Here is a 15,653-nt window from a genome sequence, read left to right on the forward strand (position 1 = left end):
CAACAACTGTATCTATCAAGTTTTAGTACTTTTTTAAAGCAAATTTGCCAACCATTTTTTTGATTTATGAGTGAATTGCATGCTCAAGTTTTCCATCTCACTGGAGAATTAAAGAATCTAAACTTCTGGTTAAGGGAAACCTCCTGCTTCTACACACTGTTCAAGTGCTAAATTTAATTCTCTGGGTTAATGGATTGCAGATGTCTTTCTCATTGGGGGTTTTAAAATGAAATTAGGTGTAGTTCTGTAATAACACAAAGACAAACAAATGTCAACATCAGCCGAGTGGAATGTTTATGAAAAACTGGAGGACAGAATAGATGCATTAGACATAAATTATGTGAAATACAAGGGGACCCCCTCGTTTTTTCTTGTAAAGAGAGTTGAGGGTGTAATCCTTGTAACTAAGAAATCTCGTAAGGCTTCACAAAGCTGAAAACACAATTAAAATTGCAGTGTGCATACTTGGATGTCCGGAACCAGTCTCTTGCTATCTTTATTGTAGGTCTGTTTCCTTGTATATCTAAATGACCTTCCTAACGTGAATAGGTTGTTGCAGTAATGAGGTGGTTTGTAAGTCGTTGGGGTTTTTTTTTTTTTTGTTTGGGGTTTTTTTTATTAATAGAACTAAACAGGAGTCTACTGGGAAAATAGAAAACAACATACAGCAAATGGTGTCAGGAGCAGTAAAATGCTTGCAAATGTCAAATCCCACCTTCTGTTTTCTGGAATGAGAGGCTTCCATCTGATGTGTTACAAGTCTGGAAGGCTTCGTTTCTTCTCGATGAGCATATTAGACCAAATTCTGGTTTAGAAAGTTCTGCCCCTCCCCTTTTTAGATGCAAGGTAGTGGTGTTTTGGGGGTGGTGGTGGGGTGGTGTTTGGGGGGTTTTTTGTTTTGTTGGTTTTAATTGAGTTTTAACTATTTAAATGAGACTTTCTGCTCAAAACTAATCCCAAACTTAAGTATGCTTGTAAGGATGAGTTTAGGTGTCGGCGACAGTTGTTTAGCAGAGTGTCGTAAATAGACTTGCCACATAGTCAGTGTTCCTCCTTGGAGGAAGAAAACAGTTTAGCCAAGTTTAGCTTCGAGGCAGTTTCCATTCAGGTGTCACCTGGAAAGAAACTATATACAGGATGCAGCTTATTAACTTCCCTTACCCTTCATGTGTGATGTTGTTTCTCGTTTGTTTTTCCTACAGTGAGTGGAGTGCAATAGAAAAGGAGATGGGGGATGGGTTGCAGAGTGCTGGCCACCACATGGATGTGTAAGTACTGACTGAATATCTGATAGTTTGATGTAAGCCAGATGTGGAACTCTCCCTCTTTCCTCTCTTTTCCCTCAACCCCAAAGTACATACAAGTAGAGTACAGAGAAAGTTGGGGGTGATTTGTTTTTAGGTATACAGTGTTTCTGTGATTTGGATGCAGGCACAATTTTAGCATCCACGTACTGTATTAAGTAGCTCAAAAGGTCTCAGGAGAATCAGAGGGGTTTCTTTTTTTATTATTATTTTGAAATTGTAGAAGTGTTTGGAATCCTTCCAGTTTTTCTTTTAAGCTACTATGCCAGAAACTGATGGAATACAACTTTAATGTACTGCAGCCCTGATGAGATCCATTTGGTTTTGATAGCAGCATTTTGTACCATGCAGTAGATGGTACACAGATTTGGACTTAATTACAGAGAGTTAAGAAATTTAATTAATCAGCATCAAAACTCCAATGGATTCTTGAAACAAATATACTGACTGGAAGTAATAAAGTACAGAATCCTCCCTCTTCGCATCTTTAGAGTCAGTTGGCAGAGTATGCAAAGCACAACCTTCAAAATAAGAGTCTAGCACTTCAGAGTGCTTGCAGAAGTGGTATTCTAGGCTACTGCTCTCTGCTTTTCAGGTAGTCGTATATAGTAAGTGAAACAGTATAATTTCTCATCACTCTGATTCCTCTTCTGTAACTGCGCAGTACAGATAAGTAACAACTCCAGCAAGAGATGGAAGCTGCTTGACACTTCATACAGTATTTTTACTGATAAAGTATAATTTGTGTGGAACTCAAGTTACCAGTTTTAGTTTGCAGTGCAGATTTACTTATATATTACTGCCTGGTTTTTATTGGTGTTATGTCTTGTTAGGTGAAAGGGTTTGAAGTGCTGTGCCAAACTGCCCTCAGGTTCTTCAGAAAAATTTGGGTTTTATCAGATCTTTAAGAGTTTGAACCCCTCTGAAGAATTTATTCACACTTCTGTATTTTGGCTAACATCATGGTTTGCAAACCAAAAAAGCTATAGTACTTTTTTAGGCAGAGGGCCCTGGTTAGAAGAAACGGAGAATGCATTCTGCTTTCAGAAGCAAATAATGGAAGTAGAGATGGAATACACTGTTAAGCACCTACTGCAATATGCAGAAATTGAAGAGATTATGAGAATACGGTATAACATAGAGGAGTTAAGGAGGCACAAATAGGTTTTCAGTGGTTTGGATACACCACGCTAAGATGTCAAACATCTAGAAATGCATAACCAACTAAAAGAAGCGGGTCACACTTCTCAGTCAGGAGGCTGAATTCTCTCCACACATCCAAGATGTTTAATATTTCTGTCGGTAACAACTTAGGGTTAAAGATCCTGGGTAATGACAGTGAATTTCTGGGTAACTTTAATCACTGCATGAAGTCTGAGGTAGCTTTCATTGTCTGTCATCTCTTCTGCTCTTGCACTGTTGTACAACAATAATCTCTTGGTGACAAACAAGAAGTAGCAGCTGTGAGATTGAGGAACTCATTCAGTGACCCACGTGGTCTCCTACCAGTAAGGTTCATATCTATGATCTCTTGAAAGTATAATTTACTAGTCCAGTTACCATTCTCATAACATTAGACAGGATTTTACTGCAACAGAAAGCTACTTCAAGAAGTTTGCCTAGTATAGATGTTAAACTTCAAGACTAATTTAATTATCCTCTATCTACCTCATATGTTGTAGTCTTTACTAGATGTTTGTTTAAACTTTTGAGTTGTTATTGTTTAGTATGATCTAAAACTGCTTAATATTTGGAGAAGACATCTCAAAGCTTCTCTGGGTGTGTGCTATATGTAACAGGATGAAGTTTGCTGAAGTGGTAGAAAACAACAGAGTATGCTGAGAAAGCTTGAATGAATGGCTGTAATTCTGGCGTTTAAAAGATCAAAGGAAAAAATGCTGGACCTTTGACTTCTGTCCTTTATTCTATTAATGAGAGACCCTTTATCTCTGTATCAAATAGACTGTCATTGCAGGTGGAACCAGTCTAAACTCAACCTGGGGTTTAGTTGATGGTTCCCATGAAGAATGGGAACATGTTAGGTACCTTTAGAACTTACTGCAGTGTCCCTTCATAAAATTTTCTCTGGTTTGCTTACCTGCTTAGGACAAACCAGTATTTAAGCTTCAGCTTAGGCAGTCAAAAATATAGCTTGTCTTACTACTTTTTGAGGGTTTGGTTTTTCTTGGTTGGTTGGTTTTCTTGTTTTGTTTTTCAAATCAAACATCAGTGTCACTATGAAAACCCTGTCCAGGTAAGGTGAGTTTTGGTTTGCTGGGGGTTTTTATTTGACTTTTTTGCAGAGGAGCTTTGCCACAGATGAGCTCTAGCACTGCTTTAAACTTAGAACTTACTTGCAAATGAAGTGTGGTCCACCTGCTGTCCTGAAAAATCTAACCACTGTACTAAAACTGTTGCACTTCAGAACTTAAAAATAGAGAGGGTAAGCCACTTATGACCTGTGTAGCTGTAGGATTTTTTCAGAACAAGTATATTTTTCAGCAGTTGTGCGTCTTCCTTACTTTGATTCATAATGTGAATTCTTGTTCTGCCGGTTCTTTTTCCTTTCTATTTAAACTGATCTGTTGTTGCTGGTCATTTCACATGCTTATTTATCACCAATAGCCTTAGTAGGGCTTTTCCTGGATATGCCATCTCTTTGGTTTTGCAGAGAATCAACACAACTCATCTTCCTTGCAAACTTAAAATTAATGCACAGGTGGGCATGTCTACAGCTCTTTCTCAGTCTTCCCATTTTCCCAGTTATTCTGCAAGTAGCTCTTTGAAGAGCCTTGCTGCCCATGCTCTATTGAGCATGCCTGAGGATGGCAACTTCCAGCAGGAGTGTCTCCCTCAGATACCTCCCTTAGATTCCCAAGGGTCTAAGTGACTTTGTTGTTCCTTTTAGAGCTTGCAGGATTTCTTGTTGTCTCTCAAGTCACGTTACCAGTTACCGTACAGCTTGAGACTGTCACTTCTTCCATAGAGCCAGTTACTGGAGAGACACAGGAAGAAAGGGTAAAACCTCAAAAGATTTTGCAAAAACTTTAAAGCCAAGAGGTGCTGTAATTGACATTTGGGTCCTATTGTGCTGGTCACTAGACAAGTATGGGCATGTGCTCGCTTCAGGGAGCCTGCAGCTGTGTAGGGGATTGCCACATACTTGAGAGTCCAGACTGAGTTAGCAGAATAAACAAAGGCATTTGTGGTGAGATCTCATTCATTCTGTTTATCTCCAGTGACACATGTCCTGTATTGTGGGCTAAAACAGACTTTCAGGGAGCTGAAGGACATAATGTTGTGGTGTTCAGAGCACCACTGTGAGTTCTCTCATACTCAGGCTGAATAATGAACAATGAAAGCAGCCTCTTTGCTTTTCAGAAAGCATGATGTTCAAGTTCCTATGCCTTAATGCTTTAAGCCTTGCAGGATTTCTTCTGCGCCATGTCTTTTTTGCCTTGGTGCTGCCTATTGACAGTCCACTGAAGAAAAGGAGTAAATTGGTTTTCTTTCCTCTAAGAAAAACTGCCTCATCTTCAGCAGGAAACTTAGGATTGATTTTGTACTTGTCAAAAGATTCATTGTAGTAACAACCAAAGAAACAAGCCTGCAGGAACGTTTACATTAGCTGATTCAGAGTTTAATTAAAAACAAGCAACCCTTTTTGGAAGTGCCTTTCACTGTTTTACTTTGTGACTGGTGTTTCTGTGAAACAGGTGTCCTCTGTTACTGTATGTGTAGTCCTTAAAGGTTAAATTAAGGAACTTTATACTTAACCGTGGCTGTTTTTCACCAGGTATGCGGCTTCTATTGATGACATACTGGAAGAAGAGGAACATTATGCAGATCAGCTGAAAGAATATCTCTTCTATGCAGAAGCACTGCGGTATGTGCAGCAGTGTATAGCTCAAATGGAAGCTGTAATCCTTTTCTCTAACACTGTGTTGGTATGAATTTAGTTTGATATGCTGTTCTCTTAAATGGGAATTTCAATGTTGTGGAATCTCCATGTTCTCACCTTTCATTTTGCTTATTCATATTTGATTGCCATGCCGGTGGCAATATAAATTAGAACTGAGCTGATAACTAGTGAAATGACAGAAATGTTACAATCAGTGTACTGTGGAAGGTAATGCTGTTATTCCTCTGGTGAGGCACTGGAACAGGTTGCTGAAAGAAGTGGTAAATGCTCCATCCCTGGCAGTGTTCAAGGCCAGGTTGGACAGGGCCTTCGGTGACATGGTCTAGTGTGAGGCATCCCTGCCCATGGCAGGGGTGTTGGAACTAGATGATCTTAAGGTCCTTTCCAACCCGAACCATTCTATGATTCCCTTGGCTTCTGATATAATAGTGCCACAATGCACTGAAAGCTTCAGTTTTCAAACAAGATAAGTTAAACAGAGCTGCTACAGCCATTACAAATTCCAGCAAGTTTCATAGTGCCCTATATAACATTAATCTCCTGTACAATAATCTGCTGTACAATATTGTGCATCTAAATAGTAATTTATCTATTTATTTTTTTAAGTTAGCCTTTATAGGGCAGTTGTCCATTACAAGTGTGGAGACAAAAGCAAATTGCTTTGTGCTGTAAGCCTGAAGTTATTTTTCAGAGCCAGCCCATGGAGAGCACCTCTTGGAAAGGTCCAGTGATGCTATAGAGAATTGGGTTGGCGAGTGTGACGGCTGCTGTGTGGGAACTGAGTATACTAGTAGCCTCTCCTGGGAGAGGAATGTGCATCCGGCCGTGGAGTACGGATGTAGCATTGTCAGCCCACACAGGACTGGGACTCACTGCAGGTGGCCAGAGAAAACTCTCCTCTTTTCCAGATGAAAGGCACTATATGAATCTAGGAGCACAATTTCTTGTTTCATTGTTTAAACTGTGAAGAATTTATGATTGACTGATAGGTTGCTGCTGTGACTGGTGCCGTCTCCAGGTACCTTTTGTCATAGTTGTGATTTTTCTGTAATGTATTTTGAATAAAACTATTTTACCTCAAGTAGGTGGTAGGGCTTGCATTGCTGAGTGTGTCTTGGAATGAGTCTAAAGAGAGGAACAGAATGCTGCTGTACTAAGGACTTTCTTTATACTTTGATCCAAGCTTGCTTAACTACAGCCTTTGCAGAGTTATGCATTCTGTGATAAGGCTGCTGAATTTGAGCTAGATAAATAACAGAATGTGCTGCCTGCCAAAAAAAACAAAAAAAAAGCATGATGCCATTTGTAAAGTTTAAATGGAGGGAAACATAGCAAAACAAAGTATTACGTGACAGAGCTTTCATTACTTACTTTTCAGGGCAGTTTGCAGGAAACATGAACTGATGCAATATGACTTGGAAATGGCTGCACAGGACCTAACATCTAAGAAACAGCAGTGTGAGGAGCTGGCAACAGGAGTGAGTCTTTTTCCACTTTCTTCTCCAAGATGCCTCGTTTTTTAAATTTATTTTTTCTTTGAGCCAAGTTACTTAGAATGACATTTAAATGGCACTAACATGCTGGCTGCTGCTTAGGAGAAGCGGCATCATATGAGCTTGTAAGCATCTGAGGTTTAAAGTAACTTGGTTCTTGGTGACATAAGCTGTTTGTACCAAACTTCTTTTATTGAATTCTGAGCAAGTAAAGGGTTGCAGGAAATATGACCTGAGCAGAATAACACAAACAACTCTATCGTAAAGATCAAAACATTGGGAATTATGAAAGGATTCCTCTGCCTTTTGAAAGGTGGATGTTACTTATATATGGTGTTAGTCCCTTTTATATGGAAGATTATGTTACTTAAAACATCATCTGAAAGTGGTAACTTGAAAAAAATGTTTGGAATTCTTAATATTGCTGTTGGATCTATTGATGTTCTATACAGAACTACATTATGGCTTTTCTTTCTCATACAGAACACGAGACTTAGTTTCCTTCCCACTTCAGTACAAAAAGTGCTCTGAAAGGCTGCCTGTATCAGTGGAATGACTCATGGTCCCATCCACAGATTAGGCTTAAAGAGTTTGAACATCAAATTACTGCCTTCCCACTTTGCTCAAGCTGATGTGAGCCACCATAGCTACCTATTAATGAAAATTTCATTCATGAATTGGATGTAAAAGCAAAAAAATCAGCTGAATAATAAGCCCAAATGCTGTTAAAAATCACATAATGTCTTGTGGCTGTGCTCAGGAATCCCAAACCTAGAGTGTGTCTGTTTTTTGTAGACTGTGAGAACGTTCTCCCTGAAAGGGATGACCAGCAAGCTCTTTGGGCAGGAAACCCCTGAGCAGAGGGAAGCCAAGTTAAAGGTTCTAGAAGAGCAGATACAGGAAGGAGAAGAACAACTGAAGTCTAAAAATCTGGAGGGCAGGTAAACGGGCTTGACTTCTTTGAAGAAAACACAAGCCTTGTCTTAGCAAAAGTCCTTGACTGGATGCATTTGGAGGTGTTTGCATTTTATAAGTGTTTTTAATATATTCTTGGTGTTTATGAGCTGTCTATAAAAGCTCCTGTCAGCTGCAAGTTGTGAAATAAAGTACAGTGCATGCAGTTAGCTTCTGGTCTGAGTGTATGGCTTATGTAAAACCTGATGACTTTCCCAGTTACTGAGCCTACTCTAATGGCTGACTTGCATGCTTTTATGTTCAGCTAGTAACACGTTTAGCAGGTGGGCTTGTAGGTCTGCAGCTGAATAGCCTAAGACTCAAAAGCTGATTTGCTGCAAATACAGTGTTTAGTTAGGTTTATGTATATGGGTCCTGTGCTCATATTCTGCAACTTCTTATGTGGGGGACAACAAACTCCTGTTTGGAAGAGATAGAAGTTCTGGCAAGTTGTGTGTGAGTAGCTGCTTCTTGGTACTGTAATGAAATTTTCTTCAGGAATGCAAACATAGAATCATGGAATGGTTAGGGTTGGAAGGGACCTTACATGAAAAGTAAGAACGAACATTCCTAAACCAACGTGATTATGTCAGCACACGTTCATTGTATAACACAAGGGGTAAACGTGGTATCTCCTAATATGTTAGGATTAAAGCTGGAAAGATAAGACTAGTTCATGAATAGTTCAAACCAACAAGACTCTCAGTAAATGCAATTTCTTAATCATTTTGACAGAAGTACTGGAGATGTGCTTTTGTAGCTCTGGAAGCAATTTTCAAGCGAATACTTGTACGTAGAGTCCAGCACAAATAACAGCTATGAATTACAGAAATCTACTTCCATTTTAGTTAAGGAGATCTAAAGACATATTCCCCAAACCAACGAAATTCCTGAAGTGAATCGTCTAAGTCAAATTTACATTGTAAGTGTTTTGTTGTACTTGAATGTCTCACATCCTGATGACAAGCGAGTTTTTGCATTGGAAAGACGAAGATTTTGACTTGACAATTGAAAAAGAAACGTGCGATGTTGTATGTGCTGAATGTTAGCATAAAGATACTTGGTTACCCCAATAGAATCTGAGGGAAAAAGTGTATTCTGAATTATGCTGCTTCTGTGGCAGTGATGCTTACTGGGGAAAAAAACAACAAACCAACCAAACAATCCAAGCGCATCCTGTGAAACTGATTCTCTGTTTTCAAAACCTTAAGAAGATGATGGAGAATTAGGTAGTAGTGCCAATTATAAAATAAGGACATGTCCTGTTTGTGGGATGCATAGTAATTACAGGACTTGGTTTACTGTGACAATGGAGCACATTGTCATATGTAGCTTGTCTGCTGAGAGTCCAGAGGAAGGATGATGAGCAGAGGACGGAACATGTAAAACACTAACAGAAATAATTGCTTTTAATTCCAGAGACTTTGTGAAAAGTGCCTGGGCTGACATTGAACGGTTTAAAGAGCAAAAGAATCACGATTTGAAGGAGGCGCTTATAAGCTATGCTGTTATGCAGATTAGCATGTGCAAAAAGGTACGTTTAGTTTGTGAAAGGCCAGGCTGGTGTATGCATCATATCAGCAGGGGATCAGATGAAAACTTGAAATAACTAGGAACATTGCAGTCACAGAAGGTTGGAAGTCACTAGCATAAAACCTTCCACATATTCCATCCTATTCTAATTAGGTGACATGTTAATGTTGATATTTATGACACAGAGGCACATATATATATATATGAGACATATATATATGTGTATATATACATATATCTGATAGGCAGAGTGGTCCAGTTCTGGTGTGGTCTTTGCCTTATTCTTGCATGAAATTTTGTGGGACTTTTTTGTGGGTCTTCTGTAGAAGAAAGTCTGTTGATGAGGTTTGCAAACAAAGTATATTTCCACCTATAGATTTTTAACTTTTTTTTTTTTTTTTTAAGGGAATTCAAGTTTGGACAAATGCAAAGGAATGCTTCAGCAAGATGTGATTATCTGGAAATGAATTCCTCCTCCAAGTGCCAGAGAACAGAAGCACAAATGTATAACACCAATGTTAAGTTGCTACATGACTTACAAATCATGAAATAAATGAGTTGAGTGAATAGTTTTTCTTTCTGCTGATTGTAATTGTTAATCAAGGACAAAAAGGACATGTCATTAAATGTTTAGCCCTGACTGCCACTTCTGTGGCATGTTTTATATGTGGTAGCAAATAATTCAGGGGTTAGAGAGTTACTGAAAACTACAGCTCTGTATTGGGGCAAAGGTATAGGGAAAGTTATCCCAGAAAGTATGAACTGAACTGTTCTGAGACTTGTGAAACACCATGCTCTCTAATGTGTAGATCACTTCCAGATGACCTTTTTTTTAGCCCTTGCTGTTTAGAATTTTTAATGCTCAAGGGTGCTTTGGTTTTATAATGGAACACACAGTTGTGTTCTTGAGGTCTACACCATAAAGAGGACAAAAAGTGAAATCCTGTAACACCTAGGGTGCATATTTAAATGCCTTTGCATGTCCATAGAGAAATGTGTTTTTCCAGAGTTCACGTTAAGCAGTCTCAAGCTCCTGAGATGTTTGAAACTCTCTACAGTAGAGGTGTTGTGCAATGGTTTGATACAATATTCTGCATTTTCTCGTTCCCACTTAAGTTTTGATATGGGCATTGATTTCTTATCAAACTTCTTCCTGCAAGTAAAGGAGACTGGTGATCCAGCTGAGCAGCAAAACCAAAGTCAAAGCTGGTAAGAACCAGATGCAACTTCTGTTTGGTTGTTTGGAACCTGTTTAACACTAGATGTGAATCTGGCCTGTGGTACCTCTTCTTGTAACTGCAGTGGTTTGGTTCTTAAAGGAATAGTTCTTAATGAAGATGCTGAAATAAAAATCCTGGTGCAACTTCTGTAGTACTTAACAGCAGTGATGTGCAGAATCCACAGTGAGCTAAGGTGTCTGGCACCTGTAATGATGTTTCAGTGTGTGTGTGTGTATATATGTGTGTGTATATATATACACACCAGTATAACATGATTTGCAGTTACAGGTACTTCTGTTAAATGTTTCAGTGATGAAAAACACCACTGTCTAATATTGGTCTTTTTCTGTGTACTTACTTAAAGTTTCTGGAGTCTTGTGGAATTTGTCCAACTTGATTGCTAGTCCTGAAGGAAGCTTTGTAAAATTCTGTTGAAAAGTCTATGTAATTATTCTGGATTATAACACTACTCAGAGTTTTGGTTTTTGGGCATTTTTTGTTTTTGTTTTTTAAGAGATACTGCAGGAAGTCCTTAAATGTTCTTTTGATAAATTATCTAAATGTAATTATGTAGTTACTGGAATGTCCCATGTTACTCTGCAGCATTTCTTTTCTATGAAACCATTGTAAAGAATTCATAGACCTGGTGTACAGTACAGCTTAAAACTCTGAAGTAAAATGCTGGTCACTCTGGTAACCTGTGTTGGCTTTTTCAAAGCATGTGACAGTGACACTCCTGGCTGAGAGATGGTGTTGGGCAGGAAGAGATCTCGCCGTTTAACACTGACAAGGAGAAGCATTGTTCCGTTCAGAGGTTGCAGTATCCAGTTCAAATACAGGCTGAAGGACTCTTACATTCCAAACCAAGAAGTTGCGCACTTGATGTATTCAGTAAACCTTCGAAAGGAGTGGTGCCTTAATACAATACCGTGAGGCGCTCAGAGTAGGTATTTTTCATGCACTTTGATTTTCGGTAGAACTTTCTGGTGCCTCTTCCCACATTTCACTTGCTGTACAGCTTATTCAATGTATTAGTATGCCTTTTTTCCTTGCTAGTTGTACTAAATCTAAAAAGGGAACAAAACGGTTCTTGTAAGTTTTGTGCCAAATAAGCTAAATAAAATTGCTCTTTGATATTTTTGTTATGTTGGGTTTTTTTGAAAACATGCTGTCTTCCCAATCTGACAATTGCTGTTCAATTTCTCAAAATCTGTTCTTGTCCATCTTGGATTTCAACTAGCTGATTTGCCTTTTAGGTGAAGAACGTACATAGTGCTAAGGCCAAAATTAGATGTTTTTTACAAGCCAGCTTTGATCCCTGCTTTGTTTTTTCCCAAACAGAACTAGCTCTCTGAATTTCATGTGTCTTCATCTAGGTAAGAGAAGATGCATTTGAACAGGGTTTGCATTGTTTGACAGAAATTGGGTAAAAGGTGATTTAAGGATAATGTCCAATAACTTCTTTTATTTCTGCTGTTTCTAGACAAGCATTGTGTGTGGTCTCTGTACTTGTGAATCTCGGCAAACAGTTATGGTGTCTCCCCCTCTTCTAGCTTTTTAACTTAACGGGAAGTAATCTAATTAATGGCTGTTTCAATGTGGTTAATAGAGTCCACATGACACACACACACTTCTGAAGTGTGCGTTTTCCCAGTTACAGTGCATATTTAACTTCTGTAGCTCAGTCCCCTTTGCCTGAACGAGCTTCCTTCAGTTCTCTAGTAAACATCAGAAATTGGTGGAAGGCCTTGAGAATAATAGCAGGTAGGTAGACATTTTAACTTTAATCTCTGTGGTTATATGAAAGAGTTCATCTACATGGATGATGCGATTTACTGATGGGGCTGTTGTTTGTGTCCCAGAAAGCTTTGCTGGGTGGATTATCGCTGCTCATGCTATCCCTGACCTTCGCCGTTACTAGCAGGACCTTGACTTGTCAGTATATTTTAGTTGCTACTGTTTGCTCCTGAAATGTAGCCAGTGTAAGAGAGCCAGCTGAAATGGAAAGATAAAGTATTTTTATGAACTCTTTTTTAAATGTTGTATTATTTCAGTATCTGGCATCTTGGCCAAAGCAGAGATAACCCAGCAGCGGTGTGCAGGGAATGCCCTGGCAAGCACAGAGCAAATCTCAGAGCTGGAGTCCTCCCTAAGGAGCTTGCCTCGTGCAGGTGAGCCAGAGGGAAGTGGTGGCTGTGGCCAAACGCATGGCAGAGCAGTGGAGCAAGGCTGAAATCCTGGAGCACCTGGTTGTGCTTAAGTGCTGTATCCTAGCATGAGACCCTTTATTTTTGTGTATGACTCTCCCTACCACTAAAATTCTCTTCTGCATTTTAGTTGAAGAAGTGAGAAATGTTTTCTAATGTCCCCTAAAGGGTTACAGGGAAGGAGGTTGTCTTAATTCCCCACACTTGTCATGAAATGGCATGGCAAGGCTCTTAATTCATGTTTCCATATGCCCCCCTGCTCTGCATATCTGTGGTGCCTATTTGCTCCTACAGCTCTGTGTGGCAGCATGATCTGTGTAATGAAAATCCTCATACAGGGCTGCAGCAGAAATAGTGCAAAGAAAGGAAGTATGAAACTAAATGAGAGCTAGTGAAATGGGAGCAGAGGCTTTGGTGCCAAATCCAAGTCTAGAAAACTGGCGTATCACCACCAAAAGCACCAAAGTTGCCTGTCTAAGCAGTCACTTTGCTGCTGCTGCAAAGTCAAGCTCTGCTCTAAGCCCTGCGGCTTAAGTGCTCCTGCCTAGCGGGTACCCTCCTGCTGCCACAGCAGAGCTGGGTTTTCTCGGGACAGGGGCATCTCACCAAGGATGCGACCTAGTGATCCGGCTCCCATAGAGACTTGGGCGCTGTGGGAGAGTAACTTGTGTGAGCTGCTTCCCTCTAGTGGGTGGCCACCGAGGAGGGCAGCGGTGGTGCGCACAGAAATGTCTCTTTAAATGGCAAAGGCTTCATTGTCCTGCCAGCTGAACCAGGGAGGCTCTTCCTATGTCCCCTCTGCAGTATAGCTGCAGTGGGCACCTCCTTTCGCCTTGGGCAGTCTGGAGAGCCTCAAGTTCCTGCGTAAGCAAAGGATTGTGACTCTTTGGCTGCCGTTTTCTGATGCTTCTTGGTACGATACAGTGTTATCAAAAGGATTTTGCAATTGTGACTTCTGTAGGTTCAAATGCAGAGGAGAAACATCTGTCTTTGTATCTTTTAGTTGCTTTTGAATGGCTTGCATTGACTGTCCTTCCCAGTGAAAAAGTATGTTTTTGCTTTGACCAGTCATAGAAGGTATCTAAAACACAAATCAAAGCTAAATTGGAAAGGATCTTGGGTGGATTTGGAAGAAAACAACTCTAGACAGTAGAAATGCAGAGTATTTGGAGGTAAGGGAAGAGGGCACCATGCTGGGTGAGGCGAGGGGGGGGGGGTTAAGCTGTGTGTGAGGGCAGCTAGGGTTTTGAGGAGAGATGCACAAGAGGTAAGGAGGAGACAAGAAAAAGCAAAGAGGCAGGAGAGAGAGCCAAGGTGTGATGGGTGGAAGCACTGGAGAGGAGAACAGATGGCAAGCTGCTGTACCTGTGGGCTGGGCAGGAGGGGAAAAAGCAGCACTGTGGGACCCTTGTTTTGGAGGGGTAAAATAAAGTGAGGGAGGTGGAATCAGGGGGTAAGGAAACTTCAAGAGCTGTCAAAGGCACACCTATATAATACTAATGACAGTATAATGATAGTATCTACATCTGAGTGAAATTTGTGGTGCCGACTATGGTTTTAAAGCTGAGTTCAACACTGATAATGGTGTAACATTTCTCTTGAGCTCAGAAGGAGAGATTTAATTATGTCTAATATTTTGTATCTATTTTTAGCATGATTGCTTTGAAATTTCTGAATAAATAGGAGAAGAAGCTTCAGTCTTTGAAAACCCAGCATAAATTTTGTGGACACTCCGGTCCTACAAAAAGCAGCATGATCATCTGTGTGATCTGGAGGCCTGCTGGCTCACGCAGCTCTAAAACAGACTGCCCCACATACCACAAACATTGCAGGGACTGTGATGAATAAATAGCTTCTTCATCTGCAGTAAGCATTTTCTCTGATCTGTACGTACCATGGCATATGATAACACCGATTATGTTCTATTCAGAAAGTAACTGTAAGTGGCCACAGCAGATGAAAAGTGGCTTTGTGGTGAGCTTCCCCAGGATGCTAAGGTGGAAAATGATGTAGCCAAAGGGAAAACACAACCCCGACCGCCCTCTTGTGGGTCTCCGGCACGGGCCGGAATAAAACTCCATCAGGAGGAAGGCAAATACCACCAACTCCCCTCCTGCTGCTCTGAGGTAAGAGGGCCATCACAACAGCCATACCATAATGGATGCCTAAATACAAAGGGATGGTTATACTGGCACAGATTTCCATGCAGGATTTAGTAATTAGTTTAGTTCAGTAATTAGTTTTAGTTTAATCTTGCTGTAAGTTGCTATTAATAATACCGTTTATTACGCTGTGATTTGTAGCCTGTGTGTAGGTTCCTCAGGCACCTTTCACAGTGGGTAAAATCTGCCGTGAGTTGGGCTTAAAACACAGGTTCCTGAGATAGCAGTATTTTTATATAGATATATATATATTTAATAGCTGCTTGGAAGTGGTGCCCATGGTCAGAAGGAATGACCTGAGACTTTGGTCCCATACAAGAGATGGCAAAGTCACCCTTGACCAGTGCTGCTTTGAATTAGCTTTTCCTGAAGCATGTGCCCTCTGATCCCAGCTTTCAACTTCTCCAGAGACAGAGGGGCCAAATCTCATGATGACTGTCCCAGAGGCTGAAAGCGTAGGCTTTGTTTCCAGTCTCGTTTGCTTTATCTTCCAAGGGAAGTGTCAGTAGGCTTCTGCCTGGTTGCCTCTAATGGCCCTGCAGGCACTGGATGCTCAGGATGCAGCAGGGAATAGCTGAGGGCTCCTCATGCTGCAGTGAGATCCCTCCCAGGCCACGCGGCAGAGCCATACATCCCTCTTATCCTGCATTTGCCAGACTGGAGGGGGCATTGCAACAGCCACAGGAGCGTTCCCACTCCTGTGCAATGTTCCCTGCATGGCATGGATCACGTCAGCCCCTGAGGCCATCACTGCTCATTTCAAGCTGTATCTGATGCCCCCACTTTCAGAGCAGCTCCGGGGATGCACGGGGCTGTGCCAGGTCTGGCACCAACCTGCTGCTTGTTTGCTTCCATCAG

At 40.7% G+C, this 15,653-nt stretch overlaps 1 protein-coding gene across 1 annotated transcript in view; it reads left to right on the top strand.

Annotated features, from left to right (window-relative positions):
* Positions 1 to 11,562, top strand: part of SNX4 (sorting nexin 4) — a 35,927-nt gene extending 24,365 nt beyond the window's left edge. Inside the window, 6 exon segments of the mRNA XM_030487359.1 lie at positions 1,203 to 1,268; positions 5,101 to 5,190; positions 6,605 to 6,704; positions 7,515 to 7,660; positions 9,093 to 9,207; positions 9,612 to 11,562. Coding sequence (XP_030343219.1) covers positions 1,203 to 1,268; positions 5,101 to 5,190; positions 6,605 to 6,704; positions 7,515 to 7,660; positions 9,093 to 9,207; positions 9,612 to 9,659 — 565 coding nt within the window. The 3' untranslated portion in view covers positions 9,660 to 11,562.
* Positions 11,563 to 15,653: the final 4,091 nt, after the last annotated feature.

This window comes from Strigops habroptila, chromosome 5, assembly GCF_004027225.2.
Source record: "Strigops habroptila isolate Jane chromosome 5, bStrHab1.2.pri, whole genome shotgun sequence".
NCBI lineage: Eukaryota > Metazoa > Chordata > Aves > Psittaciformes > Psittacidae > Strigops > Strigops habroptila.